The 21,487-nt window shown below is 43.0% G+C and overlaps 1 protein-coding gene across 2 annotated transcripts in view; it reads left to right on the top strand.

Moving 5' to 3' along the window:
- Positions 1-21,487, top strand: part of BRINP3 (BMP/retinoic acid inducible neural specific 3) — a 1,196,593-nt gene that overhangs the window by 958,074 nt on the left and 217,032 nt on the right. For both annotated transcript variants that reach the window (XM_069641339.1, XM_069641340.1), the window contains exon 7: positions 6,635-6,857. In XM_069641339.1, coding sequence (XP_069497440.1) covers positions 6,635-6,857 — 223 coding nt within the window. The remainder of the gene's footprint in view (positions 1-6,634; positions 6,858-21,487) is intronic.

Here is a 21,487-nt window from a genome sequence, read left to right as displayed (position 1 = left end):
CCTCATTCCGAGTATGCTGGTATCCTGGCAGTAGAGCCACCAGGATACCAGCATCTTGTACTTACCTTTAACGGCACTCAGTCCAGTGACATTAATGCTGGATTACGAGTGCCAACCCGGACGGTGTAAATACCCATTCATGTAGTCCCATAGGACTCCATGAGGGGATTTACAATCATTACTGCCACCGGCAATGACAGTGGCGGTAATGAGGTAGTTCATTACAGGTAGGGTGCGTGGGTAACCTCCAGTTTTAGCTGGAGGTAAGCAAAGGTGCCTCACCAGCAAAGCCGTAGTCAGGTGGTCTGATAAAGTACTGGCACTTTTTTACCAGACCGCTCGACCCAATATTTGTTAGCATCACAAAGAAGACTAAAGGATAGCAAAGAATTTGTGATAGGATGTTTTGCATATTTAAGTAACTTTGGGTCTCACTCTATGATACTAGGGGAGTCCAGACGTGAGCCCCTTGCTCACTATTCTTAGAGAGGCACAGCTCCACCTTACTGATGAGGTCCAGCCAGATTGAAACATGTGTCTGGGGTTGCTGTTGGTACTCTTGTTCAGAGGAGAATTGCTTAGCTTTTTGGTGCTGGACTGCCCAGGGGCAGGATAAAGACTGATATGTTTTAGATATTTCTCCTCTGTGAAAGATAGTGAGCTTAAGACTCTGGCAAAGTCTCTCGTAACCAGGACTAATGACCGGCAGAGGGACTCCCAGGACCCCCCTTGTTTTGTTGCTGTCCTTGCACAAAGCCACACTCCCAGACGAGGACCATAGCCTTCCCCAGGATTTTTGTGAAGATATTCTTGGGTCACCTCTGATGGTCCTAGGACTTTAGAGTATATCTTATATCCATTGTTTGCCACAGAATGTATTTCATCTTGACTTGGCTATCTAGTGGGATACTCTGAACTGTCCATCAATGTCTCTTTCATATCCAGAAAATGACTATGGACTAGTTCAGAATATTGTTTGCACATGATGCTTGAATTAGGTTTCCCTAGATTTGTTGATCCCAGCATGATATGAAATTGTATCTATGATCTCTTCATCCCCCTTGTATATTTGATTACATTAAAGCTTGCCTTCTTTCTGTTTAGAATTATATGTAAATACCTGAATCTGTGCAACATTTCATTAATAGTATGTATTTCTGTACAACATATTTAGTGTCTTAAAAATGAATCAAATACACAGCCATCTTTTGGCTTTTTTCAAATGATGACTCCAAGGCTATCAGATACACATTGATTGTGCCTTTAAATAAGTGTGTAAACTTGTTTTGAAATTGAATCCCCCAGGAATGCCTCTATATGTTCAGCCTGTCTTCGCACAAAGCCACCCTACCACTTGTAGACTTTAGCCTTCCCCAGGATATTTGTTGAGGCATTCTTGGGTCACCTCTGATGGTCTGATGGCTTTACAGTATATTGTATAATCATTGTGTTGCCAGAGAATGTCCCCTTTCCTCTTGACTTGGGTAGCTGGCACACTCTGAACTGTCCATCAATGTCTCTTTCATATCCAGAAAATGACTATGGACTAGTTCAGAATATTGTTTGCACATGATGCTTGAATTAGGTTTCCCTAGATTTGTTGATCCCAGCATGATATGAAATTGTATCTATGATCTCTTCATCCCCCTTGTATATTTGATTACATTAAAGCTTGCCTTCTTTCTGTTTAGAATTATATGTAAATACCTGAATCTGTGCAACATTTCATTAATAGTATGTATTTCTGTACAACATATTTAGTGTCTTAAAAATGAATCAAATACACAGCCATCTTTTGGCTTTTTTCAAATGATGACTCCAAGGCTATCAGATACACATTGATTGTGCCTTTAAATAAGTGTGTAAACTTGTTTTGAAATTGAATCCCCCAGGAATGCCTCTATATGTTCAGCCTGTCTTCGCACAAAGCCACCCTACCACTTGTAGACTTTAGCCTTCCCCAGGATATTTGTTGAGGCATTCTTGGGTCACCTCTGATGGTCTGATGGCTTTACAGTATATTTTATAATCATTGTGTTGCCAGAGAATGTCCCCTTTCCTCTTGACTTGGGTAGCTGGCACACTCTGAACTGTCCATCAATGTCTCTTTCATATCCATATATTATAACTCTTCCCCGATAATAAGGCACATCTTCACTACCAATTTCTTCTCTAGGATGGGGTAATGCACCTTCTTTCTGTATGCCATGGCTGTTTCTCCAAGCAGTGTGGTCATAAAACATTTCCTCAGGAACATGAGGTGCGGGGAGCCTATCTTTGGAACCTGGTTATTGTCTTCAGTGTTAAGTGCTTTGGTCTCAGTTCCAGTGGCATTCCTCGTTGCCCACCTCATGATGATGGAGGCAATGGATTTTATGGCCTCAAGGGTTTTTCTCTTGAGTTCACTGCCACCTTCTCAGTGATCCTCGACCCAGCATGGTGTTTGATTGGATGTTGGGCAACTTGTGCAGTGGACATCAGCATTGACGTTTCTCCAGCTCTCAGGGTTGGTCTGATGGCCTCTATCTTAGATGTGGTGCTGATCACTTTCAATTGCACCTTTTCCAGCACTTCAGACTAGATCTGTCCAGCTAGCTTCCAGTCTTCTTACTTCTTTGTGGTCTTCTGTTCTTCCTTGCTTTGAGTAATTCCAGTGGGGAATGGCTAGGTCCACAATGGCAGCCCACAGAAATCAGAAGAGAGAATGGGTGCCATGATGGACAGTCATGGTAGAAGGAGAATCAATGAAAATGTTTACATGCACAGCTGGACCAATTTCTTTTTGTGGGACTCAGCTGCATTTTATTGGAAGTAGAGGTGTGTGTTGGCTGGGTGAAGTCGAACAGTGATTGTTGAAGATGTAAGGGGTTGAGTGGCCATGCCCAGGATTTGTACAGCTATGTTCCATTGTGATGGAGTGCTAAATGTCACATATAAGCATGCAATGTAAATAGACCCAATCTAGCAAACCCTGTGGGAGGAAACGCAAAGCGGCAGAACACAATGCCAGAAAAATTAAAAATGCAAATGGACCCACCTTTGGCTGCGGTTCTGCTCTGCCCATGGCTCATGTATGTTCAGGGGCCTATTAGAAATACAATCCTGATTGCTATGACAGTCCTCATCCACCTGTAGTTTTCACTGCACCACCTCCCCAACACTGCATTTATTTTATGCACTTTCATTAACATCCAACCTGCTGGAGCTGTAACTCATCTTAACCACAGAATTATGTTTGTATTATTGAACAATTTTGTGTGTGTTAAAGTTTTTCAATACATTTTAATGGGAATATTTAAACATCTCCTTAATAGGCATTACCTTTTTATCTTAATTTTTCATTGGTCATCTTCTTCAATACTGTTATCCAAAAGAACATACATTTGCTATCCACTAATCTAGGCAACATATGGAAACTGTTCTCTTGGCTTTTTGCAGTAAAAGTACCAGCAAGCAAGAAATACAAGCATGGTAATATGATTACTAATATCAATATAATCCACATGTAAGAATCAGCCAGTTTAGCAAACTTAATGGCATTACACAGTATATCGATTGAGGGGCAACAATTTGTTGCTTTTAACACAAACAGTTGTGTTAAAGGTGACCGGTTTAGTAATAGGGATGTCTCCAGAGATGAAAGTGTACAGAGTATGAGCAGCTTAGTGGGCCGGACCGGAAGGAAGAATAGTGAGAGAGAGGGAGTCACAGAGGACACAGAATAATGAAGTGGCTACTTCAGGAGAGTTGAGATGGATTTTAAAGTCTCTGAAGAGGAGGATTTTGGAAGTAGAGGCCAAGAGGGAGGAGGTGAGTTTGGCCGATTCAGAGAGGAAGAGAGGGTAGGAGAGTCCCCTAGCCTACAGACGAGGCAGTCAAAAGAGGTGTAGGGTCAAGTAAGTATAATAGAAGCAGGGACCCATTCAGGGAAGATCAGGGTCACTCCACCTGCTTGTCGGTTGGGCCTGGGTTTGGAGAGGAGTATGTAGGCCTCAGGAAGGAGAGTGTCAAGAGCAGTGACAGAGCTGGCATTGAACCACGTCTCGGTAAGGGCGAGGACGTTGCCATCAAAGTCTTCAACAAAGGAAACAGATGTCAGAGGAGTGTTTGACAGCAGAACAAGCATTCAAAGTAGCTAAGTGATGCTGATTACCACCTTTGAAGGTTTTCCAGGGAGGGCCACAGGGGCATGGTACTCCCATCGGTGGTGGTGTGCGGTTAGAGATGAGGAAATCGGAGAAGCAGGAGAAGGAAGGAAGTTTATGAGAGAGGGCAGGCACCGGTCAAGAAGGAGAAGAGTAGGTTGAGAGCCTTGGGCCATGATAGTGCCATTGTGATAGATATTAATGATGCACCTAGAGGATGAGAAGTATGCCAAGAGTAATTCCCATCTAGTGCCATCATTAATGGGTGAAGAGGAAAGGGGAGAGGGTAGACAATGTGGCGAGACCATATGTTCGGGGAGGTGACAGAAAAGAGGATGTGGGTAATAGTCTGCCTGGAAGTAGCATTGACGTAGGTGTCAGCAATAGGTAGGCCTGGTTTAGTGGCAAGAGAGCTTGTTCATGTTTTTTTTTCTTCCAGACTTCGTGAGGGAGGTAGGATAGGTGATAGAGTAGCAGTTAGAATTAATAGGGGAGATAGAGAACACATTGAGAGTGGCAGGAGAGGGGGAGGGAGTGAGACAAACAGGGGTGCTGCACAGTGCAAAATTAAACTCACAATGCCGTCTAGCAGCCACGCAAGCCACGTGAAGTGGTGCTTTGATAGGAAATGCACAAGGTAGCAGAATGTTAAGTTCCCAGATTGGGTGAGCACTAATATGCAGCAGAAAACAGTCAGTGCACAGGTTTAAAGGCACATCTAGATTTAACTATCCAGCAGGCCCTAAAAGGCAGCAGAAATCAGTCAGTGGGCATGTTTAAAGACACACCTAGATTCAAATATCCAGCCAGCACTACAATGCAGCAGAAAACAGACAGTGCACAGATATAAAGGCACATCTAGATTCAACTATTCAACAAAGCACTACAAGGCAGCAGAAAACAATCAATGTGCAAGTTTAAAGTGCAACAAGATTCAAGTTGCTGTAGGTGCATTGATCGGAGCAGACAGTTGGATCATACAAGACAGTGATTTATGGCATTTAGGATAAAGGAGAAAGTGGTATAACATTACTTGTGGGAGTTGTGTGCACAAGGTTTACGCGAGTGAGATGAGTGAGAAATGGGCTGTGCTTGAATTACATAAGGCAGCAATGATCTATCCATGGTATTGCCCCACAGCAGTCACACACAGACAGAACGTTACATTTGCAATTCCGAATTCTTCTGAATACTACATTTCTCAGGAGATATAGTATCTACATGTATTTGGCACACATTGAGATGACAATAATATTAATTGACTAAAGATCCTCCAAATAGATTGGTGGCAGCACCCGATTAACTTAGTTCACAGCAAGGTCGTGCATCCAGCAAACCTTCCTGTGCAACAGTGAAATAAAAAAGAATCTTTCACTAGTACTGAGGCAATTGCACTATATTATGATCAGGGAGCTTTGTTACAAGGCCACACAATTGAGTCTTCTTCATTCATTCCTTTTCTTTTCATTCAGCCATTCTAGCACACAGGTGGGACATCATTAGTGTGATCTAATGGTATGTTAGGCTATGTTATGTTGCTAGGATGTGTACCACGTACAGGTGCCCTTTGCATGATCTTCAATCAATCTGGAAGTTCTGGAATAGAGTGGATGGTTTTGGTTAGGTGGGAGGTGAGGGAAAGAAAAGACTCCAGTGCTTTGTGTGGAGTTTGCTGATCAGAAGTAGCCTGAGATCTACCTGCATGCAAGCTTTCTAGGTGTTAATGTAGAAGGCATCAACGCATTTGTGTGCAGAGGTGCCACCTCCTTATTATAGTGTTGGCATGTGTTGGCCAGGGGCTGAGTATGTCATTAGTAGTTACAGTTGTACCTTTTTGCTGCCAAAGTCTTACCAGAGGGTATGATTTTTTAAAGCTGAGTACAAGTGTCTGTTATGCATTTGTTTGTGGTAAATATGATGGAGATACTTTAAGGGTTAGTCAGAATGAGGTTTGGTCCTGCGGTTTCCATAGTATTTTCAAAATGTTGTCGTGCTGTCTGTCGGTCGGATAAGGTGAGGGATGCTTGTCTTTAGTGGTTGATGCCCTTGGGGTAACTTTTGAATGTTCGTGATGTATTGTGTGACTTTATTGCACAGACCGTTTGGATGAAAGGGGATATGTGTATACAAATGATTATGTTTTATAAAACTAAGTTTCATAATATGTAAATAAATTATGGCAGGGGAGTGCAAAAATGTTAAACTGTCTGAAAATAAGATCTTTCTTAAGAATATATATATACATGTCATTGATGCACAATAATATACTGAAAGTAAAGCTGTAAGAGAATTAGGCTTTTTGCGGTCCTCATAAATCTATCGAACTATTTCAAAGACACATTTTCTCGCTGTATGTTTGCGAAAAAATCCATTTAGGAAATATAATTACTGTTTTCAATCACAAAAAGAAGTATATTTCTGTGTTGGAGAAAAAAAAATATCAAGCCTTGCAATGTAATTAAAAGTATTGATTTTTGAAAATGTTTCAGATGAATTCAAGTTTTTTATGAAGCGGATGCCTATGAACTATTTCCTGAACACATCTGCCATCATGCACTTGTGGAGTATGGATTCTAACTTCCTGCGACGAAATGAGCAACTGGAAAGCAGCATGAAGCAGCTCTTCGTGAAGGCACAGAAAATTGTACACAAGCTGTTCAGCCTGAGCAAGAGATGCCATAAACAACCCCTCATTAGCCTGCCAAGGCAGAGGTAATAACGATTGCAATACTGTTTTCTTCCCACTATGTTGTTTGTTGGCTATAGCATGGGAAACAGACATATATGAGCATAGTGTCTTTAGTGTAGGTATGGGTTTGGAATGTGCCAGACACTGCTATCATGGTGCCAACTGAAAATAAGATGGCAACAGCTTGGAAATGGTACATCAGCATATAATAGAAGTGCCTGAACACTTCCTGTGGAATGACTATGTACAAGCCAAAACGGTTGGCCTTGCAAATTGCTGTTTTTAAAAGGACTTCAGTGCAAGGATTGGATGGAAGGACACACATTTCTTTTAAATCACGTTGCAGAAGGTACAATTGATTGAGGCATTTGCATTACACCAGAAATACATTTACAACTATAAATAAGGCATCAGCTTTCAGGGAACCACTTAGAAGTGACAGGCACCATACACATACAGAACACATTTTGAAGTTAAAGATTAATAGAGATGGTTTAAGAGATTCACAGGTGGATGTATACTGGGGGGGAGGGGCTAGTACCGGAATGAAATGGCCCTTCATAGGTAATCATATTGCTAGGAGCAGTCGAACATTTAAAAATACCCTCAAGTTGTGTGTCCCTACTAACATTCAACTTTCCACCAATATGTACTCCAGTGCAATAGTTTTGCACACGGTTAGCACTTTAGAACCACATAATAGCCACAAAAAATATTTAAATATACCTACTATGCAGAAAGATTGCTATAGTGCAAACAATATATTCTTTCAATGCGCTTTTGCGCCAAGGCAAAGGAGTAGTACTAGTGCATACTTTCCCCTGGTGGGAATCTGCTTTGAAGAACGTTTTTTTTTTATTTATTTTTTTATTTTGCACTAGGGCAATATTGATATTAATGCTAATTGCACTTGCACAGTTGTAAAGTGCCTGTAACGTAAATGTCAGTTTATGCGTGTTGCAATCTGCATACAAAATCAGTAGTGAATGTTTTGTTCCCCAGCAAATCACCATATTTGTTCTACACAATATACAAATAATCATTACTCCAGCTGTGAGATCAATATATGTTACATGCATATTGCACACAATGTATTACAAATGAAATGGGTAAAACCTAATATTGTTTGAACAATTATACATTTGAATTAAATTTCTATCACAAATCATGTTGTTCTTTGGGCCAAATTAAAGTACACTAGATCACTGGGTTTCTTATGTTTATAGCCAAATGATGTAGTAGGACAAACATTAAGGTGGAGGAGGACAGAGAAGAAGTGTTATTTAGAGTAGAGTATGTGGGATTGTTTGACCAGCTCACCTGGAAGATGGTGACATCTTGCAGAGTACGTGGCGAATTACTCTCGATGCATCTCACACACAATTGACGCAAAGCACATCTGGAGGGTATCGATCCATTTAGTAATCTTTTTTTTTTATAAAGCAGTGAGCATAACCCTCTGAGTGAAGGTGTACCGCAGCTGACCATCACCAAAGTTTCAGACATGAAAGCTAAAACTGCAGAGCTTATCTTTCTGGACCTCATAAATAAGGCTCACCATTCAGAAGTAGGGGCAAACTAGAGACGAGTTAAATAAAAAAAAATGCTCCACATATAGATTTGCATGTCTACATAGACAGGAATATCGTTGAATTCTGGTGCACAAAGCTCTCAGGCTCAGGAATCCGGGAGCATAACTCCATGAGTCCACAGTAAACTCAGCTAATAAGAGTCACTATAGATTAGTCAGTGCCCATCTTGATGCCAGAGGTGCAGGGGCGTACTGGCCTATCTGCTGTTCTGCCACCGGCCAAATCAAAATGGTCTTTGGATGGCCCTGGGGCTGATTTTATAAGCCACTCTGGGGCCGGTTTTTGAGCCACAATAATATCCATGGAGCTGGGCTGGATTTGTGTAACTGATGTTGTACTTGTTACATTGCCTCACACAACCTGCCGCCAGCTTGCCGCACAGCGGCAAATGGATGTATTTATGATTAGAATGCACACAGTGTCAAACGGAGAACATCATCAACGAAAAGTTAACACTGAGGAAGTGTTAAATTTGCTTTGATGATGCACCAATAGTATGAGTCGTGGGCTGCCAGTGCCCCAGCCATCCACTGGCTTGGCGCCAGGCAGGTAGCTTCACGTTTTCTTCAAGAACACCAACAATTCCTGTCGTAGGGAGTGGGCTCTACATCAACTTTGCTTTCTCCTGCCTTGGGTGGGGAGCAGGGTGGGCTGACCCAGGGATGACGCTTGAGCTTCGCCCTCTGAGGATCGGGTCAGGGGGCTTGTTGATATGTAGCAGGCTTGCAGTTGCAGCCAATCATGCTCAAGACGCGTGGGCCATCATGTGCATTGGTGTGTTGCTGGGTGCCACTCCCAGCACAATGTGCAGATATTCAAAAGGAAGTGTTGATGACAGAGGAGGGAGCAGGCCTCAAGTAATGCACATCCAACAATGACAGGAGCCTATTTGAGCTGCCTGGCCCGGCCATAAACTACAATATAGAGTCACTGGAGACAGAATTTGTGCAGATGGGTTACACACAGTAAGTAATAAAAACATAAAATTGAATGGGCCAGCAGGAGTTAGGAGTCAGAGAAGAGGCAGTCACTCTGAACGAAAACAGTCAAATGAAATGTTTGTAATTAATTGTTACTATCTCTGTTAGTCAAGAAAGGGCGGGAGCACTGCCACTCAGTCAGTGTGTGTTACGGCCGTGCAATCATCATGTCAGCATGACTAACAACACATGCAACTCAAATCAGATGTGGATGTTTGAGCACAGACCAAAACAAATATGAAAAAAAATACAATTCCAATCAGACTAAATGAGTGTCTTTTGAATGAAGATCAGGTCTTCTCAAACACCTGTTGCAGGCAGCAGCATCCCTCCCATCCATGGCATATGGTGGTGGGAGCATGAGATGACTTAAACTCAATGCTGTTCCTGGTGCTGTATCCGGAGCTTGTGCGGAAGGAAGCTGTGTTGTGCTCAGTGTGGGCTTTTGTAGTAGCCCTAGTCCATACAAAAGTGCACAATGGGAGAGGGGAACACTGAAATCTAGAACAACCCATTTATGTGTATATAAAAGTACTTGTGCATGATTGCCATTTTGAATGAATGCCAGAACAACACTCTTAAAGTATTGTGGACTCGGCCCACATGGAAGAGCTTCCCTGGACAGATCGGGTGCAAGGAAAGGTGAAAGGTCCTGTCCTGGTGGCGGATGCAGGGCCTAGGTATCCTGGTTGATGTGAGGTGCTCAGAGATAGGATCATTGTGTAGTCTTTCATTCTACTTTTTGAAGCGTCGACCTGCTCCAAATTCCCATTCCCCCTTTACCTTTACCTTCATGTCTCCACCCTCCATATTCTATCAAGCCTGGCACCAAGTATTCAATTGAATCCGATTTCTCATAATGTGGGCTCAGGGGCTCTTAGGGGGTGTTAGAGACCTGGCTGTCCATGTTGCTCCTCCTTGCATAACACGTGTATGGTGCAGCTCACTTGATTTGTTGGAAGTAGCCCCTTGATGCTCGCTAGTGGGCACTGGGTTTTTGGTCACAAGTCCGAGATAGTCAGCGCTTGTCTATCTTTTAAGAAAGCCCAGGCCGGGCACAGGCCCTCATTCCTTTGGGGTGCTACTGCGTGGGAAGGATCCACAAATGGAGGAGGTCCAACTACAGTTTAGGCAAATCCGGCGTGACTGGTTCTGAAGTGGTTATCTGCTGAAGCAAAGTCAGGAGAGAGTTACCCAATGTGCAGCCTTATGTATGAAATATGAATGTTGCTCTGTGATGCTACTCAGTGAAAGAGATGTTTACGCTGTTGTCAAAGGTGCTACACTCCTATTAGTGCTGTTTTGTGTTAATTAAAGGCATGTGAATGTGATGGTGTTCTGTGGTGAAAACACTCAGTGCTGCCGAGTGGTAAAGGCATTTTACGTGTGTCAATGTTAAAAAAGCAAGGTGCAGAAGGTTAATCGTTAAGGTTTAAATTGGGTGGGCCTTGGATGGAGTGGTGACGATACAGTATTTAGGTGTCACAATAAACATGTGCAGGAAGCTCTATGTGGCTGAGGTGGATCAATGTTATCGTACCTGCCTGCTCCTTCATGCAGTGAGATTTTATGTATGTATGTCACGCTTATCAGGTCATGATCAAGCCTCTCTGAAAGCTCTCTAAGACTGAAAACAAAATGCATCCACGCCACATGTCTCTTTTTAACCCATGAGAGAAAGCTCTTATCATCTTTCTGAAATTACATATGGACAAAACGCTACAGGCCAGGAGAAAGCTTCCTGAGCTTAGTTTACAGAAATAGAAATTTCAGTTAAACTGTAGGTAATATTGTATGTATGTGTTTTATGTGCAGGCCTGTTGACTAGGAGTGTCCAATGCACAGTGCTTCTTGTAAGAGCTAATTTCCTAAATTCCAGTGTGCAATTATTGGACAGAGAGTCAATTGTACTGCATTAGGTATAAAGGGTGCCAAACAGAAGTGTGCACTATAATATGTCATAATGTGGTCCTTTCACTCTCAGTCCGAACTGTTGGCTTTGGAGCTTAATGTTTGACCTTGCTTCCAAACTTTGCAGAATATGGCTGTCGCATACTGTAACCCATAGGATTGCATTTCAGAATGTACTATATATCCAGAATATTGGGATTACGTAAATTAGCAAAACAAATTTAATTTTAAAAAAAACTATTTCCCAAAATGCCTTGCACACTGCTTCCTCTTTACCTTTGCAGGTCAATGGTGGGTGAAATAAAAAGAACATTTGTGCTGGCAGATAGTTGCATTTGCTGATTCCTGAGGCGTACAATCATTATTCTCTCTTAAAAGCTCAGTTTTGTTTATTCCAATGTTAGTCACGGTCATTGGCATCTAAACGCTGGCCCTTATTCAAAACAGCCTACTTTATTTGAATGTACAGATACTACCTTTTATTGTGCCTGTGCACTTGTACAGCTGAAACCCAATACACAAAATTATATGAAACAATGTTTTCACTGTCCTTCCCTGTGCATTGGGAGTTTTGTTACAGGCCCCTCAGTAAGGGACCTCTCAGAGGCTGTGTATGTTTCAGATTCAGTGACTGCATTGAGGACCCTTTTTGAAGTTGCATCAAGACCTGTTTCCTTGGGCCATTTGTGTGCCTGGAAAGGAGACTGAGGGACATAAGGTGTATTGCACCATGTTTACTTTGAATATGTTGTTTTCTGGTGTAGTGCGTGTTTGCTGCTCAGGGATTTGAACAGAAAACAGGAAGTTGTGGAAAGTGAGAGCTTCTCACTTCACTAAAGTCTAAATACAGAAATCTAAAGCCAGTTTACTCTAATGCCAGTTCTGCAGCATGCTGTGTCATACTGGTATGACCATCAAGTTGTGCGCTGAGGACAGGTAATCCTAATTTTCCAGCCAGCAGTCACACCTTATTAGTTTAGGTGCATTACCCTGATTTAATGAGGGATGGTTCTCACACTGTAGAATTGGGTAGAATTGGAGAGGTGGTAACCATAGTGTGGCATTGCTTTAGATTGGAGATTGTCTGAGCTGCATGAGTTGTGGCATGAGTTGTGTGTTGGCACCATGGTTGTGGTGAATTGTGGCAGTAAGTCCTAGCTGAAACTGCATGGTTGTGAACATTACCCTTTCCTGGCACCTTACTCACAGGACTAGACAACATATACATGCATTGTAAATCCTGGCCCCCAATCCTGCGCGAGATTTATACCTAGACAGACCCAGATGTGGGGTTCATGCATATTTAGATTAAATACTTCTGTCTGAACATGGATTTATCACATTATCATGCTCTCTTCACTAAGGGAACGTTGATGCAGCTGCCCTTTGGTATCGGCTGTGATTCAATAATGCACCCTAGCCTGTTGACCCATGCACAATAATGTATCTTTAACTGCTATTTTCCAACATAACAATGGGGTAGGAATTACAGAAAGTGAAGAAGGAAAGAATTAAGGATGAATGATAGAAGAGACGAAAACAAAACGGTTGAAGGATGGGGGAAAGTTAAAAGGTCAAATGGTAGGGAGACAGAAAGAAAGAAAGGGGAGAGCATGAGAGGGAAAGCAGGAAAAAAGGAAGGCACAAAAGAAAAAAGAAAGAAAAAAATCAAGAGGACGGAAGGGAGGGATGGATAAGGGATTGATGGATGATGGGAGGGAAGAAGGTAGGGACTGCTTGCTCCTCCTAGCTTTCTCCAGTAAGATAGACCAGCAGGTTGAGCACTTGCTGGAGCTGCTGCATGATCTGCACGTAACAGGTTAAAATCCTGGCACGGCCAGCTCAGCCTTTCATTAATGAGAGGTTGATAAATGAGTACCAACTGCATTGGTGGGGATTGATTGTTTGTAAACATGTGCTATGTGCAGTGCTTTGGCAAACATGCTATTTAAATAACAGATCATTATCGAATGCTGGGGCCATGGAAAAAGAAATGTTATCACTCGTTTTCTCAAGTTTTCAATCAAGCAATCCCACTAAGTCAGTGCCTCATCTGGGACGCCCAAGGGAAGCCCTTATTTATATATTTTTATGAAAAGTTATACTCTAGATGATAAACCCTTATAGAACGCCCCTCTCTTTGAATCCCGCTGTCCTCACTGAGCCAAGAAGTAGGTTTGTTTTGCAATTTAAAGGATTTATTAGAAAAATTAAACAATATATATATGTCACACTTTTATAATAAATTCATATTTGATATCACACTTAAGAATATGACAGTGATCAACAATGGATGATGTTACACTAGCACACTGATTTAATTACTTAAGAGTTAGTATAGGAAGGAAAAGGTAACGGAGAATGCTTTGATGGTTTCAAGGAAAAACAATGATGGAAAGAATGCAGTACAGAAATAACTGATAGGGTTTCACAAGAGATAATATGTTCACTTTTCTCCTGGCGGCAATTCACTCCCCCTATGCAATATAAGGAGATGGAAGGGGAGCACCCAATTTTCAGGAATACAAACAAATGCAATACAAAGTTCCAGTTCCCCCCAGCGAGTTTAGAGGAAAACAGGTATGATTTTAAAGGAGGCAAATCCTTTTAAATGTGGTGGCAATGAAGTAAAATATGCTAAAAATGCTTTAAATTCCCTATAGGAGGTTCAGGGTAGGTGATAGCTAGTTACGATTAGTTCATGTCACACTTGCGATGCTCAATGAGGGATTAGCAGGTTGAAAACAAATTTTAGCAGTTCAAGCAAAAGCGGCTATTTTGACAGGAGCACATTTTTCAATTTGCGGCAATTTTTCCGAATGCGTCAAGCGCGATTACGGAATAACTATAAGGAATAGAAAGTCGGGTTGTTGGAAAGATTAGAATCGTAGCTTTCAAATGAAATCTCGTTCCTAGCACCTATGATTCAAAATATACGGACGAATTTGTGAAGGTAGTTTTTCGAAATTAAAGTAAACTTCAGAATGACAAAATGACACTTTTACAGCTTTGAAATGACAGAATGAACACACGATTCCTATGATGCAGTTCTGGACAGGTTCAAATGTTTTGAATCAGATTATTTTAAACTAAGAGATTAGTTCTGGCACAGTTCTAGCTGAGTACTCACACTATCATTTTGAAATAGGCCGTCAAGGTCTGATCAGGTTTAGACTGGACTCCTGGCGGGTGGTTCTGAAGTCACAGCTCTGTGGGTCAGCTCTGCTCTGCGCTTTACAGCAGTCTTGTCTGGGTCTCTCTGGTCTCTCTGAATACAGCACTGCTTCCTGGGTCTGCTACCGCTTCTGGCAAACGTTCTTGGCAAAGAATCCAACAGCTCGCCCAGCTGTAGAATAGTTTGGTTGGATGGCTGGATTCTGAAGGCCTGCTGAGAAGAGTTCTCAGCTTGTGGGTTGGGCCTGTGCTTTAAGTTCTGGAGTTAAGATCTGGATCTCTGGATGTAAAGACTGAAATCTGGATGTGAAGTCGTCCGTCAAAATGCTCCGCAAGAAAGTGGAAAGTGAATGTCTTGCTTGTCCAAGCAGTCTCTTTTTATGTGTTCTGCAAGTACGTGTGTGCGTGGGCATAACTAAGCTTGCCCTCACAACTTATCATTGGCCAAGCTCTCCTCTCTCCCTTGATTGGGTGAAGGAAATGGAGTGTCATCGTGATGAGGTAGTTTATGGGTCAAAGGATCCACCCCTGGTCAATTTGTACACAAATCTATTCTTGATCCAAATACATATTTATCTATGTACCATTTTTCTAATATTATATGCCCAGTTAACATATTTTCTGTAGCACCAAACCATCCGATCACTGTCTTTGTAAGATGTCGTGTCCACTTATGACAGAATTCTGCCCTTTTCATCCAGATAACGACCTCTAAACATTTCCAGATTTTACACAAATGTGCACAAGGAATATGGGTATCAGATGATAAGGTGTCAGATTTTTAACATACATACATTTGGAGTAACAACCTATTTTCTGCTACTATCCCCCAGAACATACCACAGAGTCCTAATACCTCTTAAAATGTGCACAGAAAAATCACAAGAACAATGATATTAATTATATAATTTTGACAAGTCCGTACTATGAATTATCCGTCTTTTTAAAATTATGATCTGGCCCAGAGGGGTGTGGTTACCCAAAGCACATGGTGGAATTTCTGGTTTGTCCACTTCCTCCAACTCAAGTTGCTCACAGAGGCACTGCCCCTCCCCGTTTCTCTCAAGAGGAAGCCATTTACGACCCCCCCCTAATTTAACATTTGCCTGAGCCAAGGAAGGCTCATTGTTCTGTTTCTCTCCAGTCCTAGATGCTCCTCCCCTGATTCAATCAGGGAGGTGTCATCTCCTTTTGGTGGGAACAGCAGAAGGTAGCCAGGCCTGGGAATGCAGTGGCTGAGCAAGTTTCAACTCCTGTCGGGGGTAGTTGCCGGGCAGAATTCACTCTCTTCAAGCCAGTCTTCAAATGTCAGTTTTGTTCCCAGTTTTTCTTCATCCAAATCAAACTTACAATTTTTACACATGCAGCTAGAATGCTGATTCTAAGTTCAAAATTATGACATTTAAACTGCTGCAACCTATGTGACACTCAAAGTAGGTCACTCATTTATTTTAAACATTTCGATTTTAGTGGCTTTAAGTCCAATTTCACTTCACTTGCTGACATCCACAGCTCAGCCAGTTTTGTTATAAACATTGTTTTGGGTTCTTCATCTTTCCAGATTTTGTATGCACACACGACTACATTCTGCCAAATGTCTGCTGGTGTTCATTGAGATTTTTGAATATCTTGCAATGTTTAAAATAGGCATTTTTAGCTTGCTTTAAGGAGAAACGAAGGTGATTTCAAAGCGCTTTTTGAGCTAACAGGCACTGCTGTTTTTCCTTTGGCACACATTCCACTCATTGCACTCCTGTCCCATCATGCTCGCACTGGTGGGTAGGAGGTCAGGCGACCATTTTGGTGTGCTAAAAACTGCACGGTTTCCTTCCGATTCCGCAGATGACAAAGTTCAGCATCTTTTCTTCCATCAGGGTGGATCGATCCGTTCTCCTCGCCGGTCCTGTTGGGAGTATTGGGCGGTACCCCGGGCCCCTCGGATCTTTGCTCCCGGTCCCCGGGTCGTCTTCCGTGGTCAGTCTCCAGGTTTTTTTCTCCTAGGATGACAAAGCAAAGCGGCAATACCTATTCGTAGACATTTCTCCCCCACTATTGATATAGTGGGGCGGCATATACATTTTATAAATCAATAGACATTTACATTCTTATTTTACAAAAAAAAACAAGATATAATTATAAGACATTTTCATTCAAGAATCATAATATTTTAGAGACTATATGTGGGATATTTTAGGGTTGGAACTGAATTACTCTGGAGAGGCCCCCTCTGATATTGCAGAGGACACCTCCAGTTGCTGCAGAGTGTGCCTGGGATGGCAACACTTTAACTGATTTATATGGACCCACTTGTCTTCCCCTTCTGCCAAACTACCTTTGGGGATGCGGATCTTGTAGGCAACTGGGGAGATCTTGTCTACAATTTCAAACTGTCCCTTCCAGGTAGGCAAATATTTTCACTGTTTGGCCTGGTTCCTTTGGAAATTGTATAGATAGACCCGGTCTCCCACATTATATACTTTCCTGGAAGTTTTCAAATCGTAATGGGTCTTCATGCTATCAGCTGATCTTTCTAGATTTCGCTGAGCATAGGCAAAAGCATGTTGGAGGTGTTTCCTTAAATTCTCCACATACTCATGAGTTGTGGAGGCATTTATCAACGTTTGCTCTTGGGTTCTGTAGAGCAAATGCGGTGGAAGCACCATCTTGCGTCCAGTCATCAGCTCAAAAAGTGACATTTTAGTTGCAGATGAAGGGGTAGATCTGATGGCCATTAGGACCAGAGGTAATTGGATATCCCAACTTGGCCCAGAATCTGCCACAAACTTTTTTAATATGCTCACAATGGTCCGGTTGTAGCGTTCTACTGTCCCAGAAGAAGCTGGCCGGTAAGCAATATTTAGCTTCCTTTTGACCCCCAGTATCTCCCACATCTTTGTCATTACCTTGCTGGTGAAATGGCTACCTCTGGTTAATCATCAGGGCAGCCGCTGTTTCTGCTTTGCAGTTTGGGGCCGGGAGACATTCCACCCACTTGTGACCGTCAACATGTACTTGTTTCCCCTAGAGGAGCGAATCACGGGGCCTATGAAGTCGATTTGAAAATCTGACCATGGAAGTGTCATCCCCCTCTTTTGGAGAGGCGTCCGGTGGTTGAGGGATGTTGGCTGAAATTGTGCACACACAAGACACCCCTTCAAGTATTGGTCGAGGTCCTGCCCCATATGTGGCCAGTGCGCAACCTCTCTTAAGATCTCAAGTGTTGTATGAAACCCCCTATGACCGGCGGTGGCTGCATCATGGGCGTGACTTAACATCAGGCTTTGGATTCAGGTAGTGACCACCCACTGATCATGGCCAGCTTGGGATTTACTTACCAACAAACCGTCTTGGATTCGGAACATTTTTGGACATTTCATCAACACTCTAAGGTCCTCTTTCCCAATGTAATCGGTATCCGTCAGGGGAAAGTTCTCAGGGTCCTCAATGTGTTGGTAAAACTTACCAATTATTGGATCCCCTTTTTGAGCTGTAATGTAATCAAATCAGCATATGGGGTCTCCTTACTCCATTGTGCAGTTGAAAGATCATTGTGAGCATTTGTCTGGGACCTAGTGATAGCAGTGACCTGGATTTCCCCCAACAGGGACTCAATCTCTATTAGATCCCCTTGGATGGCCCCGGTTTCGGCCAGCTGGTCAGCTAAGTCATTTCCAGTTTTGTCCGGTCCCTCTACTTGGGAATGACCCTTGATCTTTTTCCAGTAGATGGTCATCCCATTTGATGTGACCAGATCATCAATATTTTGGATGAACTTCCCATGTTTCAAGGGTTTGTTATTAGCACATAACATGCCTCTGGTTTTCCAATTAACCAGGTGCTCCACTAACCTGTTCCGTACATAATCTGAATCTGTGATTATGACCAGTTCGTGGAGTTGATGTTGGACAGCAGTGAGGATGGCTTGATACACAGCCATCAATTCTGCCACCTGACTATTTCAGGGACCAATTTTGTATCCAGCGGAGGGTTCTGGGGACTCATTCACCCATGCATTCCCTACGCCGGCCACCAGTTCTTTTTCCCCGTTGTTGTCAACATGGTAAGAGCATCCATCCACATAGACAGTGGGCATTCCCTCACACTTGTCTTCTTCAAAGACTTTGTGTGGGGAATTAAGGCATGCCTCCATGTTCTCCTTGATTTTAAGACTTTCGTCCTCGAGTCCTCTCTGGCACAATCATGCAAGTCAGCCAGACCTTGCGCGAGGGCACTCTTCTTGTTTTGCCATATCTGACCTCCACAGGAAAGCCTTGCATTGACAGGATCCAGGAAGTAATCCGGGAATTACTCACATTTCCGGGCCGGATTCTGTCACTTTGGAGATATTGCAGAAGCTGGTGTGGAGTCTCCACTATGATGTGTTCCCCCTGGATGAACGGGCGGTAATTCTTCAATGCCCACACTGTTGCCAGGAGTGCCTTCTCACAATCGTTGAATTTTTCCTCCACAGTTGATAAAGTTTTGCCCGCATAGGAGATTACTTTATTGACCTTGTCATGCTTTTGGTATAATACTGCCGTCAAGTACATATTAGAGAACCCTGTCTCCAGGAAAAACTCCTTGTTTCTGACAGGGTAAGCTAGGCAGGGTGCTTGTGAGAGGCTTCTTTTGAGTTTTCTTACTGCCTCGGCTTGTTCTGGACCCCATTCCCACTTGACCACCCCTTCAAAAGATGAATCACGGGTCTAGTGATCTCTGCGTAGCCCTCAATGAACTTTCTGCTGTAATTAGTCAGTCCAAGGAGGCTCCTTAGTTCCCACAGAGTTGTGGGATACTTCAATTTTTAGAGGGCTTCCACTTTCTTTTCCTGGGGACAGAGACCCTGAGGAGTAATCTCATGCCCCAAGAAATTAACACGGGTTCTATACCACTGTGCTTTCTGAAAGGAAAGTTTTGCTCCGGCGGCCCTCAACTGTGTCAGAACATAACGGATCTCCGCTATGTGTTCCTCCACAGATGAACATTTGATGAGGACATCATCTACATAAGCCAGGTTACACCTCGCACCCAGGTCGGGCATGGCCTTATGTAGGAAAAATGTTGAACTCATTGCCGGAGTTGAGGTATCCGAAGGGAGTCCGGGTCCATGTATACTGCTGGCCCCCAAAGGTAAAAGACAGTTTGTATTGGTCCTCCCTACTGACAGGCATGGTCCAGTATCCATTGGTCAGGTCTATTGCAGTGAATACCTGTGACCCTTGAATCTGGGCCAGCCATTGGTCAATGTAGGGAAGAGGCCATCAAGAAGTATGGCTCCGTTTGTTGAGCTCCCTAAGGTCGGCGCAGAGTCTCCACTGGACGTTTGGCTTCAATATTCCCAGCACCGGATTATTGAAGGTGCTGTGTAATGGACGGATTATTCCTCGGGACTCAAGGTTCTTAATTATTTCAGTAAGGGACTCCATTGATGCGAGAGGCAAGCGATATTGCTTCACAAACAATGGAGTCATGCGAGGGTCCGTGGGAATTGTTGTTGTGTGGATGTCGGTGCAACCACAGTCATATGAGTCTACTGCAAAGAGATCTTGGAAATCCAAGAAAACTTGTTTCAACTTTTGCTTCTGTTCCAGAGTCACACAGGCATCAGCTAAGTTGACTCTCTCTTCCACCATCTGCCTGAAGCCTGGAAAGACTTCTGGTTTTGCTATCTCCGCGGCCTCCTCCAGCTGGGTGGAGAAGTCCCAGGACAGAGTGCTGATTTTGACTGGTGGCTTCAGGTGGGAAAGGCAGCCCTCATGGACCTGGAAAATCACCTCATCCCTTCTGAAGTCACAAGTCATATCTTCCTTGCCATAAGGGCAGGAAGTGTACACCAGGAAGTTCCCCCCATGCCGGGTGAAAATCCTGTCTGGCGTGGTATTGTCCTCACTGTCACTGTCACTGTCAAAATAGTCGTTGGGGATTGGTCTTAACAGTTCATTTCCTAAATCAATGGAGAAATGTTGGTCATCAACTGCCATTCCAATAATGGTGCCCGCGGCTAGAGTAATACTCTTTAAGTCGGTGTTATCCACCTCTATTGGAATGGTGTCATGTTCTATGTTGACTAATGGTGTTGGGTTTACCCCCAAACCTTGCTGTTGGAGAGAAGCATTTAGATGAATATAAGCATCAGGGTTTTTCCATTTTTGTCCTCTTTTAACTTTCACTTCCAGAGAGAATTGTCGGGTCCTTTCTGGGATGGTGACTTCCTCTTTAATCTGAATTTCAACTGCATAAGGTAGCAATTGAGCTGACCTAAATGCTGTTTCTGGATCATCAAAGCCCATGGGATTATCCGCTAATCGGGTCCAAGCTTTGAAGTTTATTAGGTCCATACTAATGGCAAAGCGATTGAGAATGTCACTGCCTAAGTAAAAGGCGGTAGTGACGCCTCGCACGACCCAACACTTATGGACTATGCTCTTGTTGCCAATGGAGATTTTGAGCATACACCTGCTTGGCAGGAGATGTTTGGAATTGGGTGCTTCCAGGTCCATTTCCCATTTATCTATCAGTTTGAATGTGGGAATGGCTGGATCTTTTGGGAGTTGGCGGAACATGGCTTCGCTGATGAAGCTCTTACCATTGTTCACACACACTCGTGCGAGAACAGAGTCCTTCCCATCATTTAAATGAACAGGGATGAACAACTGCTCTCCAATTTGCTGAACATCAGCCAGGCTCTGAGCTGATTTCACATCTTTCTGGACTATCGGAGTGGGAATGTCTGATTGTGGATTAGTAAAGTATTTCAGAGTGTTTCCTTCCAGTGTGGAAAAACTGGAAGGTAGGTTGATTTTCAGAAATAGAAAGGACCCCCATCACCAGTCCCCCCCATCACCAGTCTGTTGTCCTACTGCTATTACTGTCACGTATGGAATTTGGTTGTTCTAGAAGTGAAATTCTACTTGGTCAGATTTTTGTTCAACCATGTGGCATGTGCCGTTTAAACTAACATGGTTGACACTCTGCTTTAATTTTATTGGTCGGCTA

This window comes from Ambystoma mexicanum, chromosome 1q (assembly GCF_040938575.1).
Source record: "Ambystoma mexicanum isolate Mex_15411 chromosome 1q, UKY_AmexF1_1, whole genome shotgun sequence".
Classification (NCBI taxonomy): domain Eukaryota; kingdom Metazoa; phylum Chordata; class Amphibia; order Caudata; family Ambystomatidae; genus Ambystoma; species Ambystoma mexicanum.
The sequence above is the reverse complement of the archived record's forward strand: the minus strand, read 5'-3'. Positions and strand labels throughout refer to the sequence as shown.